Consider the following 13760-nt stretch of genomic DNA (forward strand, 5'->3'; position numbering starts at 1 on the left):
GGAGGAAACCGGAGCACCCGGAGGAAACCCACGCAGACACAGGGAGAATGTGCAAACTCCACACAGTCAGTCGCCTGAGGCGGGAATTGAACCCGGGTCTCTGGCGCTGTGAGGCAACAGTGCTAACCACTGTGCCACCGTGCCGCCCACTGCCTTATGGTTTCTTGGCCTTCGTGTTGCGAGCTGTCAGTATCTGGTAAATGCAGGATGTAAGATTTATGCACACAAAGTATGACAAGTAGGAAATCATGTTGAAAAATGTAAATTTTTCAAATGAGTATTTTGCAGCATTTTTCAGAGTAGAATACAGGTCGCGTTTTGTGGTGACACTATTAGACTCCTTTTTCCCTCAATGCGCAATATATTTGCTCTTGTTTATATTAATTTTTGTTGGAGTATAATTCATTGTGAGTAAGTTTACTAAATGGCAACCTTGCTATGTAAACCAAGAGATGTTATATTGACACATTTTACAGCTAAATGGCAGGCCATCTTGATTTTGTCCAGTGTCAACACATGTTCAGCTTGTAATGTTATTTAATTGTCACCTTCTTTTGGATTGAACATCTGCGGTGGGTGTCTCCTTTAAGACTACTTAACGCTCACTTTTTGCTTTCCACTGTAGGATCCAGGAATCAGCAGTACCCAGGCAGCAGGGTCATACAAGCCATATGATGACGGTGTGAAGAGAGGTGTTTTCATTAAGAATGAAACTGGCCAACCATTGATTGGAAAGGTCAGTGCAGCAACAAGGAGCTTTTAATTTTGCATTCAATTGTTTTCACTTTCTAAGTTGCAAGTGGCAGAAGCATTATTCTACCAAAGTATTGCTATGTGAAGAAATCAAAAAAGTGGTTAAACTTTTAAGGGTCAAAAGATTCGAGATTTAAGGGTTCTGTAGGTATCAATGGCAAACACACGTCAGTTAATGAATCAGTTTCAAGAAACTCTTCTTTTCTTGCATCAGAACTGTTATTGTCAAATTCTGCTAATGCAATTCTTGCACATGCTGATAAGTGTAATTTCATTAGATGCTACTGCCAATGGTTGTGATTGTGTAGTCAGTTTATTCAAAAGCTAGATTAGAATGTTAATCTCACTAATTAATCAGTGAGATACTTTTGTGCAATAACCTCCATAAAAGATGAGTTGGAGATGCATGCCTTAAAATCTTATCCTATTTAAACCGTAAGGGGGCGCCCGAAAAAATATCAGAGTTGCAGAAAAATCTCAAGTGGAACCAAATTGGAGAATGAGACATTGTGACCATCTGGAATGAGGGGTCAGGAATAAGAAGAAAAGGAAAAGTGGGTATTGCTAACATCAATGTCAAAAGGTCTGATGCACCGTAAATCTCCCTAGTACTGTCACAGATATATGCCTCAGCCACAGTCTCAGTTGAACACAACTTTTTAATATAACATTTTTATTTAGATTAGATTAGATTACTTAGTGTGGAAACAAGCCCTTCGGCCCAACAAGTCCACACCGACCCGCTGAAGCGCACCCACCCAGACCCATTCCCCTACGTTTACCCCTGCACCTAATACTAAGGGCAATTTAGCATGGCCAGTTCACCAAACCTGTACATTTTTGGACTGTGGGAGGAAACAGGAGCACCCGGAGGAAACCCACGTAGACACATGGAGAATGTGCAAACTCCACACAGTCAGTCGCCTGAGGCAGGAAATGAACCCGGGTCTCTGGCGCTGTGAGGCAGCAGTGCCGCCCATTTTGTGGGGGATCTAAGATGGCAGTGATCTGAGAAGGTCACACTGCAGAGCTTCGCATCGCAACAGGAGCAGGACGGTCCTTTAACCCACCCATCCCAGGTCATCAGGATTTCTTGGGGCATTGGAAAGATTGTGGAGCCCCAAGAAACATTTAAAAATTGACTTGCCTGTATTTTCAACTGTCTAGAAATGCCTAAAAAGGGAGGAGGCCGGGTCTGCAGCTCAGCCTGCAGCAGCCTCGGAGCCAATTACTCTTCAGGACCTTGTGAACCAGCTCTCGAAATCTTGCGAGATGCTGGGGACACAGATTGAAGAGAAACTGGCTCCAGTCTCTCTTATGCTGCAGAAGCATGAGCAGAAGCTGGGAGACCTGGAGAAGAGGACGGATGAGGTGGAGCACAGGGTCACAGTGGTGGAAGCTGATGCCAGTTCATTCAAGGATGAGATCCAAGCCCTGAAGACACAGGTTCGTAATTTACGGGGGCAGGAGAAAAAACATTCGGATCATCGGTCTGCCCGATGGTAAGAAAGGTGAGCAGCCTGCGGAATTTGTTGAAGCTTGGCTTCCGAAATTTCTTGACTAAGAGACTGGCATGAGAGGATTGAAGATAGAGGGGGCTCACCGGGTTGCAGCACGGAGGTCGGTTCGGAGTCAACGCCCTTGTCTTTTCCTGATGCAGTTCCATCATTACCGGGATAAGGAGAGAGTCATGGAGGCTTCCAGACTCCAGGGGAAGGATCCAAAGGCCCAAATTAATGAGGGGTCTAATATCATGTTTTTTCAGGACTTTTCAGCAGTGGTGATCCAGAAACGAAAATCATATGATGGTGTCAAGAGAAGACTGAAGGAGCTTGGGATTCAGTACTCCCTGAGATATCCGGCAGTGCTTCGGATCACCTTAGATAGATCCATGCATCTCTTTGACACATCAGAGAAGGCAAGAGACTTTGTGGACAAACTAACCTAATTTAAACAATTGTAGTATGTATAAAAATTGTGGCTTGGGTATGCGTTTATCATTCTGTAAAAGAAATGTACGAAATCCAGTTGGACCTTTGTTTTTCCCCTTTTTTTTCCCTCTATTGATAATGATTTGGTTCAAACTATGTCTGGCGGTGGTTAAGATGTAGATTTTAAATTTCTAAGTTAGGACGTACCAAAGAATGAGTGGGTTATTTATTACCCCCTTTTTTAATAAAAGAATTTTTTAAATTCATATTGATATTCTATCGAGTGTTTATTCTTTTTAGCTTGTACTTGCGATGCGGCTCCAGCTGGGAGAAGTGAAGGTGGTTGAGATGGTTAGATGCCTATTTATGGGCAGTTCGGGATGGGTAGTTACCCCCTCCGGGCAGGGGGTGAGTTCCCCTACTCAACGCTATTGGCGCTTTATATGTTGGTTTGTTTTCTGGTTTTTGTTGGTTTTTATTATTAATAATTTTGTATGTTTGTTAAATGTAGTGGTTTTAGTTTATGTAGTTTTTATATTTGGTAGACATGTGACACTAAGGCTCAGCAATTTGTGGTTCGGGTTCCTCCTCTCTGGAATTTAAATGTAATTGCAGAAGATTATGGCTAATGATTTGATTAAATGGTGTACCTGGAATATCAAGGGAAGTCACTCACTAATTAAGAGGAAGAAGGTACTCTTGAGTCTTAGAAAAGAGAAGGTGGATATTGCTTTGTTACAGGAGACACATTTGGATGACAAGGAGCATCTGAAATTACAGGAGAATGGCTTTGACCGAGTTTATTTTTCATCATTTAATACCAGAAGTAGTGGAGTGACTATATTGGTTAGGAAAAATCTCTCATTTAATTTGTTGGAATGTGTTAAAGACACATAAAAATATATTATTAAAAAAATAACATCTTGTTCAGAAATTTTCAGACTATCCTTGTGCTGTTTCTTAATAAAATTATAAATAGCACTGCATTGAAATCAGTTACCACAACATGCAGAACACAAGATTTTCCAAACTCATTGCTCATTGTAACTGACAGGATTTGAACTTTTACCACCCAGTCCCACCAAGCAGATTTAAATTGTGTTCTGGTCTGTTTTGTTTAGGTTTGGCCTGGCCCAACTGCTTTCCCAGATTTTACAAACCCAGAGACTCATGACTGGTGGTATGAAAATCTTAAGGAGTTTCATAATAAAGTGTCCTTTGATGGGATGTGGATTGTAAGTATGCAAATGAAAATTCAAAAATTCTGTCTTCCAGTGAATTGAATTGGTAAAGCAGTGGAAGGTAAATGACCTTGATGTATATTGGATAGCTACTGTATAATTCTGGAGTGTATGCTACAAATGCATCCAAGGGTTTTGCTTTCACCTGTCCATGCACAAGTGGCACTAATGAATTTTGGTGTTCATTTAACAAATAATTGAATAATAATTGAAAATTGGAAATATTTTTGTTTGTATAGCATTTGTGTTTGCTTTGCAAAATTGTGCTTCAACAGATCAAACTTAATTTGGAATTTGGAGGTTTCTGATATGAGGTTTAAAAATCAACAAACTGTGATAAGTGGGAATGGAGCTCATAATGAAAGAATTTCATCATTTTCATCCCAAAGGAGGTGTAAATAAAGCATTTGAGAGTTGCCTCACCTAAATTTTCAAGTGTTAGATATGGCTCATTGACTTGACAGTCCTCTCTGCACCACCTAGAGGTAGTGTGTATGCAATTCAAAGCCTTGTAACCTCATTCAAAATACATTCTTCATTTAGCATTGCATTCTTCAAAATATTCGATAATTCAGTAATTCTAGCATTAGTTTTGTATTTGAGTAATTCTGAAAAAATGTTTTTGTTGAAGCTTTGTGTCTTCCACTCATCAAGATGATTTACAAGAATCCCAATATTTAAGAAGAAACATTATACTGCACGAGAGGAGAATACTGATCATTTGACCCACGGACTCTGGTAGAGGCAGTTGCATGAAGCATGCACCCATTAATGCTGATTCACGGTTAACTCCAGGTTTTAAATATTAAACCAGGCAAGTTGACTTTGGACAGGGCGTTGGCCTGTTTGTTTTGCAAGTGCAAGCTGGTTGAGTATGGTTAGAACATTTGTTGCAGAAATCCAAATGGATTTGCTTTGTGATACAATCCGCAAATGTTTAGGGCATATGACTGGGTGGTAACTCAATTGTAGCATCCTGTTTGTGGTAAATACCACTCTTGATTTTCTGAGTTTGTAAAATGTTCAGTGAGATATGTTCTGATTGGGGTAGCTGATATCCAGCAGAGTGGATTTGTGTCCTATTTCAGCATAAGGTTTGCATGGTGAGCAAGTGGTTCAGCCTTATTTACTAGCTTGGTGACCATGGAACAACACTTGGATGTAAAGCTTCAACAATGTCTTTTTTAAAATTTGGCAGTAATCAGCTTCTCAACAGGAAAACAATTTTCTGTTTTATTACAGGACTTAATGCAACTTACTGGTTAACGGAAAAAGTTAATTTAGGAAATGACTTAAATTATTGAGCCCAACTGCATAAATACAGGAAAGTAGAAATGGATGAGTGTTTCTGAAAAGCTGTGGATATGCAACCAGTTCTGTATGTCAGTTAACCAGACTCTGTCCCACTGCCTGTACTGCCACAAAGAAATTTGTTATTGATGTTGAATGGTACCTTTTTGCAAATCAGAGCATTTTTTTTCTTTCAGAAACAAGTCATGGTTTTGTATGTAAAATGACACAGCTTTTGCCACAGTTCTACCTTGAATGCTGTCCTTCCTACAAGGTCATTCCAGCTGTTTTCATCTCAGCACAGCTGAGTCTGAACGGATGGTGAAAAACAATGAATAATAGTTTGTTGAACTGATTGATTTGCATATTCAATTGAGAAAATCAGCACCTTTTGAATACTGTCAGAACAAGCAGTTTGTGTAGTGCACAAATTGTAGTGAAGTTTAAACTTCAAAAGGAATGAAGCTTTCTTTTAAGCTAGTATTAAATAAAAATTAAGTTGTTTGTTTCACAGGATATGAATGAACCATCCAACTTTGTTACTGGAGCAATAAATGGTTGTCCAAACAACAGTTTAGAATATCCTCCTTATGTACCAGGTAAAAGATAACTTTAATACCAAAAGCAAGATTTGTGTTTCAGCCTCCTCATTCAAAACCTTTTTGTCATTCATAGAGTCATACAGATGTACAGCACGGAAACAGACCCTTCAGTCTAGCTCATCCATGCCGACCAGATGTCCCAACCTAATCGAGTTCCATTTGCCAGCAGTTGGCCCATATCGCTCTAAACTCTTCCCATTCATATACCCATCCAGATGCCTTTTAAATATTGCAATTGTACCAGCCTCCACCACTTCCTCTGGCAACTCATTCATTACACACACCATCCTCTGGGTGAAAAAGTTGTCCCTTAGGTCCCTTTTATATCTTTCCCCTCCCACCCTAAATCTATGCCTTGTAGTTCTGAACTCCCCCACCCCAGGCTAAAGGCTTTGTCTATTTATCATATCCATGCCCCTCATGATTTTATAAACCTCTATGAGATCACCCCTCAGCCTTCGATGCTCCAGGGAAAACAGCCCCAGCCTATTCTCCCTCTCCCTATAGCTCAAATCCTCCAACCCTGACAACATCTTTCTAAATCTTTTCTGAACCCTTTCAAGCTTCACAACATCTTTCCAATAGGAGGGAGACCAGAATTGCATGCAGTATTCCAACAGAGGCCTAACCAATGTCCTGTACAGCTGCAACATGACCTCCCAATTTCTTTATAGTGTTTTAAAGGTTTTTTTTGTTTTTTGTATACATGGTGGCTTGTGATTTGTGCAATATTTTGCTTCATCTCTGATTCATACAGCAAAGAACATTATCAAATTGTTACAAAAAAATGTCTGCTTGTCTGTTCCAGGTGTGACTGGGGGATATCTGAGGTCCCGGACTGTGTGTATGTCTGGACAACAGCATTTATCATCACATTATAACCTCCACAACCTATATGGGTTGACTGAGGCCATTGCTTCCCATGAGTAAGTGACAATTGAAACAACAATGTTTTGATTTTATTAGGTATGGGTGCAGTGCTCTGTGCAGCAAGCCAAAATTTTATGAACGCTGTGCAGAATACTTTTTAGTTTTTCAAAAGTACTTTGGAATGAGTTCCATTATGCTGGCTGGTTTGTTCTGCAGTTTCATGAACAAATGGCTATTCTTTGAGCTTTCCAGATGTATGTTTTAACATTATCCACTACAAACGGCCTGCTCTTACTCCCCTCTAGAGACCCACTGTGTACACAAGAATTGAACCTTTTGGCATAATTCTGCATACAAACCAAGTATCCAGCCAACTGAGCTGAGGTTTAGAGGGGATGTCAGAAAATATGTTTTCATCGAGAGGGTGGTGGGAAACTGGAACTCATTGCCTATAGAGACAGAAAACCTTGTAACATTTAAGAAATATTTAGATGTACACTTGTGATGCCAAGGCATAAAGCTTTGGGCCAAATGCTGGAAATGAAATTAGAATAGTCAGGTGGTGGTTCTTTTAGTGGTGCAGACTCAGTGGGCTGACTCTGATTCCCAAGTATGCAGAGCAGTGTCAGTCACAACCCCCGGGGTATTACATGTCGCCTACCAATATTCAAAGTCTGTTAATGAACTGGCTTGTGAAACTTTTAAAATGATTTTGCTGCATTATTGAAGAGTAAAGTTTCACACATGTATTGGGACATAATTTTTAACCGTTTCACCACACCTACCAATATTCAAAGTCTGTTAATGAACTGGCTTGTGAAACTTTTAAAATGATTTTGCTGCATTATTGAAGAGTAAAGTGCAAGAACAATTTTATTTTCAAGTAACTATCCATTGAAAGAAGTGGGGTGTAAATTGGCAGTGGTCAGTTGACGCATGTTTTAAGTCACTGTTTATTTAACATTGGCTTCTTTCTTATGTCAAGTGCTCTGATCAAGGTGATAGGAAAACGTCCATTTGTGATATCACGGTCCACTTTCCCAAGTCATGGTCGCTATGCTGGACACTGGACTGGGGACATTGAAAGTACTTGGAGTGACATGTATTATACTATCCCAGGTATGGAAACAAACCAGTTTTTGGCATCATCCTGAAACATTGTCCCACTTTCCATAGATGTTTTCAAAATTTTGGTGTTATTTATGGAGTTGTCCTTTTCGAAATGAATAACTGTTAGATGAAATTTTCACGTTTTACAAGCATTGGCCAAGATTCATTTGGTAGCAAATTGCTCTTTCATCAAAAGGTTTTGGATTTAAATTCTACTTCCAAAGTTGAACATAAAAAAAAAATCAAGGCTCAAATGCAATACCTATGGAGTGCCACATTGTCAGAGATGCCATCTTTTGGACTGGATAAAGCACGATCCCATCTGTACTTTCTAGTGGGTATAAAAGATCCCTTGCTACCAATTCAAAGAAGAATGGGAATTATCCCCAATATCCTGGTTAATATTTGTTACTCGATCAGAATCTTAAATATAGATTATGTTGTCATTTTTGACAAGATAACGTAGAATAATGACATGACAGAGTCATTAAACAAATGCTTTGTGACAAACAAAGATAGATACAAGAAACGTTGCAGAACAGTGGGGAAGCAGGGGTCTAGTGAAAATAAGCTTAAATAAATCAGTATCAGTAAAGGAATAGTTATTGAGAAATTAATGGAATTAAAGGCAACTAATACCACAAACCTGAAATTGTCCCCCTGGCATTAAGAGGTGAATGCAGAAATCATGGGAGCATTAGTTTTACTTTTCCTGAAATGCTTAGCTTTAGAAAGGTCACACAAATTATAAAGTAACAACAGTACTACTTTTAAGAAAAAAAATGGAGGGAGGGAGGAAATGGAGATTTGTAGACCAGTTGGTTTGGCATCAGTAGAAAAGACAAGCTCCAGTCTACGATCAAGGACCCTGTGTAGTGGTAACTTAAGAAAATTACAACATGATTGTCCTGAGATGTCACAATTTTAAGGAATAAAAATTGTTTTTTAGATCTGGAGAATTTTCTTTTGAATAGATAACTAGCATGGTTGATGAAGGGGAATATGTGAATGGAGTGTATCTGATTTTTCAATAATTATTTCAGTTTTTACACAAAAAAAGGCTCAAGAACATGGATTGAGCAAATGAGAACCAATAAGGGTGAACAGATTATTTTCAGTTCGACAGGCTGTAAGTCTGCAAGAAGTGTTTGGATCTCTGCTATAAACAATCTATGTAACTGATAGGGATGAGTGCAGAGAGGCAAAGAAGCTGAAAGGGAATAACGACAAGCTAAGTGAGTGGGTTGGAACTTTGCCAATTCATTTTAGCGAAGAAGCATGATGTTATCCATTTTGTTAGATCACATTCAAAAACAGAATAGCTTTTAATTGTGACTGAAAATGTTGGTACTGAAAGAAACTTGGGTACCTTGCTAATGAGTATTGAAAATTAAAATACAGCAGTTAAACAATTGTGTTTTGTTAACCTTTATGACAAAGGAATTAGAATAAAGAAGTCTTACCAAAGTCCTGTATAATTTCTGGATCCAGAATATTGTGCTCAAAGGATTGTGAATCTTTGAAAATTTCTCCCCTTTATATCTATGGATGTCAAAGTATTGAGCATATTCAAGACTAGTAGATTTTTGGATTCTAAGGAAATCAAAGGACATTGGCATAATGTGAGGAAGTGAAGAAGGAGATTAGCTGTGATCATATTGAATGATAGAGCAACCTTGAAAGATGAGTGAAATACTTCTCATTCATATTATAATTAATACCATTACGGTATTATATGATTCATCAACCAATTTTTTTCTGTAAAAGAGAAGCGATAGAGTTACATTTGATTTATTGTAATCATAAGTATTAAGTACAGTGAAAAGTTTTGTTTTGCGAGCAATACAGGCAGATCATAGCAAACAAAAGCAAACACATCATAGGGCGCTTAGATGGAGCGAGGCATGTAACGTTAGGGCTGCACAGGAGTGCACAAAACAAGATCAACATTAGTTAAAGTTAGAGAGGTCCATTCAGCAATCTGATGACAACAGGGAAGAAACTGTTCATGAACTTGTTGATGCTTGTTCAAGCTTCTGAATCTTCCACTTGGTGGAAGAGGTTGGAAGAGACCATTATCAGGGTGGGAGGGATCTTTGATATTGGCAGCCTTTCTGTGGTAGTGAGATGTATTACATGATGGGAGGTTAGCTTCTATAATGGTCTGGGCTGTGCACACAACTCTCTGTAGTTTTTTATTGTCCTGGACAGAGCAGTTACTGCACCAGGCTGTTTTGCACCTGGATACAATGCTTTCCATGGTACATCTGTAAAGGTTGGTAAGGGTCCTTATGGCCATGCAGAATTTCCTAAGCTGCCTGAGGAAGAAGAGGCGTTGTTGTGCCTTCTTGACGATCGCATCTATGTGGGAGGTCCAGGGCAGATTGTTGGTTATCACTCCTAGGAACTTAACTTTCTTATTGAAAAATCCCTCAGTCATTCTTGAAATAGTTCTCCTTTTTCAATGTTAAACAGTAAGATTTTAAATATGTCTTTCTGATTTGTACATTATGAAGCATAGTAACACTTAAACTTCTGTGAGCTGCGCATATCTCAATCAACTGACAGATCGAAACAAGTCTTTTCAACACAGGTTAAATGAATCCCATGAGGGAAGTATTTAGTCAAATATAGGATGTGTCTTTTTATATTCATAATTTTGATCTCTTTTGCTTATTTCCACGTGGATGTTTTAATTAGAATCTGTGAATCAAGCAGCTTCCTGTTTGACTGAAGTGTGCAGCTGCTCACAGCCACTGCTTGATCTACTATATGTCAACCACATGAAAAAGCATGACAGGAGTGCCAAATGATACTTCTTCTTTTCTTCAATTTCTCTGCCTTATCATATCTCCACTTGCAAGAACTAAAAATATAAACCCCTATGTGATTACATACAAGTTTACATGTTGTTAGTATGATGGTAGTACAGAACAAAGCTTTCTTAGATTGTTATGCTTTGGCAATCTGTTATATAGTTAGAATGTCAGATATTAATTGTGAAAAGGTGAAAATATAAAACTGTTTTGTGTGCTTTCCAGCAATAATGCTGTTTAACATGTTTGGGGTTCCTCTTGTTGGAGCGGATATCTGTGGTTTTGGTTTGCCCACCACTGAAGAACTCTGTGTGCGTTGGATGCAACTTGGATCATTCTACCCATTTATGCGGAATCACAATGCCCTGCATCAGCCGGTTAGTCCTTGAGTGTACAATAAACATTAAAGCTGGCTTAGAGTCCAATTCTGGTTAATTATTTCAAGGCATAGAATGCATAGATGTCTTTGAAAGATTCATTTGTTATATTACTGTTTGGTAATAGAATATCTGAAAAGAATTTCAGACTGTTACCTGAGATGTAAAAGCTTACCATTTATTATCTTCAATTTTTAATGTTTGTTAACCTCTAATCATTTTGCATGAAAACAGTAAACAACAGCGAACATCCAATATTGGAGCAGGAGTGGACTAGTCAGCCCTTTGAGCCTGCTCTGCCATTTAGTAAAATCATGGCTGATCTGATTAGTCCATATTTCTGCTCACCTCTGATAACTTTTCTTCTCTTATTTATCAATAATCTACCAATTTTGCTTTGAAAAATATTCAAAATACTTTTTGTGAAGAGCATTCTATAGACGAATGATTGTGAGGAAAGAATTCTTCCATATCTGTTTTAATGGACAACCCTTTTACTTTTAGTCAGTGATACCGAGTTATATGTTCTTCCAAAAGAAGATGCATCCATTCCATTTCTAATCTGTTAAGAGCATATTGTCTCTTTTCTTCTTCTTCTTCTTCTTCTTCGGGTTAGAACATGGATTGCCACTGGAATGGTCCATGCTCATTGGCAAAGTACTTCAGCAGTTTGTCACTATCTTTTGAAGGATATCTCACCAGGAAACTTCCATCCTTAGTGCAGGCCATCAGGTTTATTAGAAATGATTTTACAGGGTGATAATCGACCGTTTGGCCTCAATATGCACACTCCTTCTGTGGCCAAAAATCATGGCATGGAATTCAAACATTGTCTATGTGAACAACAAACTAACACTGTTTGAGGTTGAGAAGCTCTTGTTATTGCAATATTCTTAATGAAATGCTATATATAGCCAGGAAATTTCCTTGCTTCAGTCAATACAACATCATGACTGGAGAGTTTGCTTATTTCAAAGCTTGCTGTACAAATTTGGATTCTTTCTCTTTGAGGTAAAGATGTGAGTCTCCTTGTCCTTGATGGCTTGTTGTTTTCGATTGTCTCCAACCACCTCCATTGTCTCTCTAGTGTCCCTCCTCTAGCTACTGACTTCATCCCTCTCCCTAGCAACTGTCTGAGACAAATCAGACCCTTGACAGACTTGCCACATTTAATCCTAGAATGGGTTTTCTGCCATTCCTCAGCCTGCCTATTTCTGGCACTCACATCCCCAGATGTTATTGCCAGGAGAATAACATTTGGCACCTGAAGCCTGTTCGAACATACAGTTTGCTTATGGCTGATTTGTACAAGTTAAGACTTTTTTTCCATTATTTTGCTTCCTAAGTCTTCATATTCTAACAAAAATCTGTTGATTTGAATTTTAAATTTGCCATGATTCTTTTAGAAAAGCAAGTTCCAGATTTCCACTAAAAAATCTGGAAAAAAATACGCCACACCTCAGCTCATTGCCTTTGTTACTGCTGGTCTAGACTTTTGAAAACATTTCTGGCTGTTTCCAAAATTGTGTTCACCATAAACTTGGCATCATCTGCATCCTTACATGTGCCAAGTTTCTTTCGCTTATAATCCTTCTGCTCTCTCATGTAGATTTTCAGCCAAGCAATGTCTTGATATTCAAATTCTGATTTCCATTTCCTCCATATTGTCACCCATCTCTGATCATGTTTCTCTCACCTTCATGCTACCTTGATTCAGTTAATTCTGACTTTCAGTGAACCCTGATTTTAATTGTTGCATCATTGCTGGAATCCTTTAAGGTATTAAGCCCCATAATTCCCTCCTTGAACCTCCCTGCCTCTCAACCTTTCTTTTCTCTTTTTTAAAGTACTCCTTAAAATCCACATCCTTGGCTAAGCTTGGAGTTAACTGCCCTAATATCACCTTGTGTAACTTGCTCAGGTTTTATTTTGTAACACTTCTTTGGGACTACATGAATATATGTTGTGGCAGGAGCCCAGGATGCATGGGACAAAAAGGGTTGGTGCTTGCATCTAAATTTTGCACAAGCATTCTGCCTTTAAAATGTATCTTGTTTGACATGTTGCTAGGATTGATGTCTCTTAACTTGCTACACCACCTAAAGAAAAATATGGAGCAAATTGAGGTCCTAAGAAGGAAACGCTTTGGTTTCCTGATCAGAGTCTACAGTCTAGATAATTCATGGCAGTGTTAGCTTCTCAGGATTGAATGTGTCCAATAAGGCAGGCAGGAATTGCATATTGGCATAAGGAAAACATCTCGATTAACTTGCTCTCCTGGCGGACTTTAAGGATTTGCCTGAGTTTTGCTGATGCACTATGAAACATGTACATTGAAGTCTGTTCTCAGACAAGCTGCACATGGATGCCCCACTGCATGGCAATAGCTGACTGGATATTGAGATGTAAGGCCCAAAGTTAGGCCTACTCATACAAGTCCAGGGCTCATTTCCTGTGTTTCCATGTTTGACATAGTTATAAATGTATCATTTAATTTGATCACCATTTATAATGGGAGACCTTTACTTTGTTTTGCAGCCCCAGGAACCATATGTCTTCAGTGAATCAGCACAATCAGCAATGCGGAAAGCCCTCTTCAATAGATACATGCTGCTGCCTTTCCTGTATACGCTTTTCCATAAAGCACACTCTGCCGGAGAAATGGTGGTTCGGCCACTGTCTTTTGAGTATGTTACCTTTTTAGCGCTGTTTGAAATGAGATTTGAAAATAGTAATCTTACCTGAGGACAGATCAAAACTAGCTTTGTTT

The 13760-nt window shown here is 38.8% G+C and overlaps 1 protein-coding gene across 1 annotated transcript in view; it reads left to right on the forward strand.

Annotated features, from left to right (window-relative positions):
- Window positions 1-13760, forward strand: part of LOC122562181 (lysosomal alpha-glucosidase-like) — a 57847-nt gene that overhangs the window by 31882 nt on the left and 12205 nt on the right. Inside the window, exons 9-15 of the mRNA XM_043714807.1 lie at window positions 626-736; window positions 3806-3919; window positions 5730-5814; window positions 6626-6743; window positions 7673-7806; window positions 10839-10990; window positions 13529-13677. Coding sequence (XP_043570742.1) covers window positions 626-736; window positions 3806-3919; window positions 5730-5814; window positions 6626-6743; window positions 7673-7806; window positions 10839-10990; window positions 13529-13677 — 863 coding nt within the window. The remainder of the gene's footprint in view (window positions 1-625; window positions 737-3805; window positions 3920-5729; window positions 5815-6625; window positions 6744-7672; window positions 7807-10838; window positions 10991-13528; window positions 13678-13760) is intronic.

Source organism: Chiloscyllium plagiosum, chromosome 24 (assembly GCF_004010195.1).
Source record: "Chiloscyllium plagiosum isolate BGI_BamShark_2017 chromosome 24, ASM401019v2, whole genome shotgun sequence".
NCBI lineage: Eukaryota > Metazoa > Chordata > Chondrichthyes > Orectolobiformes > Hemiscylliidae > Chiloscyllium > Chiloscyllium plagiosum.